The 2,722-nt window shown below is 39.1% G+C and overlaps 1 protein-coding gene across 1 annotated transcript in view; it reads right to left on the bottom strand.

The window, feature by feature from the left end:
• LOC108800448 (polypeptide N-acetylgalactosaminyltransferase 12-like) overlaps positions 1–2,722 on the bottom strand; it is an 88,397-nt gene that overhangs the window by 56,058 nt on the left and 29,617 nt on the right. The window contains exon 2 of the mRNA XM_018572433.1: positions 2,074–2,243. Within this exon, the coding sequence (XP_018427935.1) occupies positions 2,074–2,243 (170 nt within the window). The remainder of the gene's footprint in view (positions 1–2,073; positions 2,244–2,722) is intronic.

The raw sequence follows: 2,722 nt of genomic DNA on the forward strand, positions 1-2,722 counted from the left end.
GCTGCAGTTTAAAGTAAAAAAAAAAAAAAAAACAAGCGCACACAATCAGATTGTGCATTTGCACTGACAATGTTTATCCTGTTCTTAAGCCTAACTAGACAAAAAGTTTTCTTTAACTCTTGGCGCTAATGGCTGCCAGCGGAACGATCCACTTGCTGTTGCATACTTAAAGTTTTCAACAGTTAATCACAGTTTTTCACACAGACTTGAGGGGCTGCTCATCCAATGCTCTGGGGCTTCCACCACGAACATAGAAAACAAAAGGGAACAGAGCGCCACCTCCGTGTGTAAAATCGTTTATTAGGATGAATAAAACAAGGGATAAATGTACTCACAAGCAAACGCTTTCAAACGAGACCGGAGGCTACCGTGTTGCATAGTCGGGGTGATACCATGTGGGTGACAGGATTATGCATGGTCGTCTGTGGCCTCTTGTTTGTTGCTAAAGCCCGATCAAAACGTTTGCTTGTGAGTACATTTATCCCTTATTTTATTCATCCTAATGAACGATTTTACACACGGAGGTGGCACTCTGTTCCCTTTTGTTTTCTTAAGCCTAACTAGACCTACCAATTGAATGTTCTCTCAACTCAGTTACTTTCAAGGCATGCCGACTGTCAAGGTTGCCAGTGTGCTTATTTCAGCTCTCTCTCAAACTCAAGCCCTCAGATGGCTGGTGTAATAGCTGATCACATGTGCAGCACCATGGCAACTGCAATCCAAACAGAGACTAAGATGGCACCTTCCTTCGCTCTAAAGGATAAGAGATTGTAGTTCCACTTTAGTACTCCTTAAACGCAGTCCACACACAACACTTAAACTTCCTGTTAGCACAAGTAAAAATATATTAACAAGCATTTAAAATACAGAGACAAATCGTACTGTTACTAGGGGCTTTACAAGGCCTTAGCATCTAAGGCACATTCCCAGGGTCTCCTGCAGAGTTCCTAAAGTGTGAACACAACAACTACTATGAACAAATGGCAGGACTACAAGACATGGAAGATGAAGCCCATGCATGGGGATAAGTTTGTCATGCTTTGCTATTAAGTCCATAACACTAGCGCTAGTTTTTAGCAATCCCCACCTTCAGCTTCTGAATAGTGCTTCTTCCTCAATGTCTCCTTGGTAGACTAGAACGGTGTGCTTTGTGGTGTCAGACGAATAAAGCGTGAAGGGAAATCTCCTTAAGGTAGTCACATACAGCTATAAAAACCCTAGAAAATTTTTGGTTAAAGTTGGGCTTTAACATCTAATATTAACCATGATCTATAGCTCTTTCCAAATCCAGAAGACTTTTTAAAAGATCGATAATTAACATTTTGTATTTATACAGTGCAACAATAAAAAAAAAAAAGGTTGGTCAAAATGAAATCAAACCCACAACCATTAAATTTCCAGTATTGTTTTTTAACCCACAAAACAAATCAAGTTATTTCACAGGCAAAGAACTCTTCTTTGACTAACTATTCTTTCAGCATAGTTTCAGCTCAGGAGTGATTTCATCTTCTCCTTCGCATTATTTCACTAAAGCATTTTTTGCTTTTCTATGGTTTTGTTATGTGGGGAGAAAAGCAGAAGTAACAGTATGGAGCATTGGGAAGCCAGCGTGTAAAAATATGTATAGGGGTGAGAAAGTGTCAGGTAGGGTGTCATTAATAAGTACCATGTCAATCCATTGCACATTTTGTGTTTAATTCACAATTTGAGGCAACATGTAGACTGTAGGTGACAGAGAGGTGTGTGGCTTTCAGAATAATGCTGCAAGCGTCTGGGTTATAATGATGGCAGTGGGATTATAATAATTCTGTTGGTGATTGGAACAATGATACTTGGATAAATTAAAACTCTACTGGAGGTTATTTTATTTCTAATGCTGGTGCATATAATGCCTTTGTTAGTAATGTCTTCAATTAGCCATTGGAAAAATGGCTGCTCTGGTTAAAGTCTACAAGAGAGTAGTAAACTTTCACTCTGGTGTTACTCGAGGAGTGGTTCTAAATTATCTTATGTGAGTAATATCCCTGTTCATACATCTTATGAGAAAAGTAACTTGGGAACAGCATTTTTTACCTTTCTCACTATAATCATCTACAAGAATGATTTCTTCAAGAAGTATGTCTGGAGAGGTTTCCAGTATGCTGTGAACTGTTCGCAAGAGTGTGGACCATGCTTCATTGTAAAATGCAATGATGACAGATGTTTTGGGTAACCTGTGATAGTTAAATTTCACATCTCCGCACCTGTAGATAGAAATACAGGATTATGATATTATAAATTTATTTCAATGACAGTCTCATCATAATTAAATCAAAGCCTGCCCCAAATCACCAGCTACATGTATGTTTGTAACATCCAGGTATTGTAAGCCTGGGCCTTTCAGGAACCTAGAAAGATGCCATCAATCTTGTAATAGCTGGTGTACAGTATACAATATATTACTGAAAGAATTTATAAAACATTAGCAATATTTGCTGCACCACCACCACAAAACAGTTCACTTCAGTTCACCATCAAACAGAACCAAAAAAAAAGCCTCAAAATGTCTAGGAAAAAAAATATTTTGAGTGGAGAGGCCAACATTGAACTTTATGGTCGCAGTCGTAAATGCTATTTCTGAAGATGGGCCCATGATAAGAAGCACATCACCCCTACGATGAAGCATATAAGTAGATCTCTGCTGTTCAGGGGGGGGGGGGGGGGGGGGGGAGGGGCAATTCCT

Source organism: Nanorana parkeri, unplaced genomic scaffold, assembly GCF_000935625.1.
Source record: "Nanorana parkeri isolate BGI_ZX_2015 unplaced genomic scaffold, ASM93562v1 scaffold2030, whole genome shotgun sequence".
NCBI classification, from domain to species: domain Eukaryota; kingdom Metazoa; phylum Chordata; class Amphibia; order Anura; family Dicroglossidae; genus Nanorana; species Nanorana parkeri.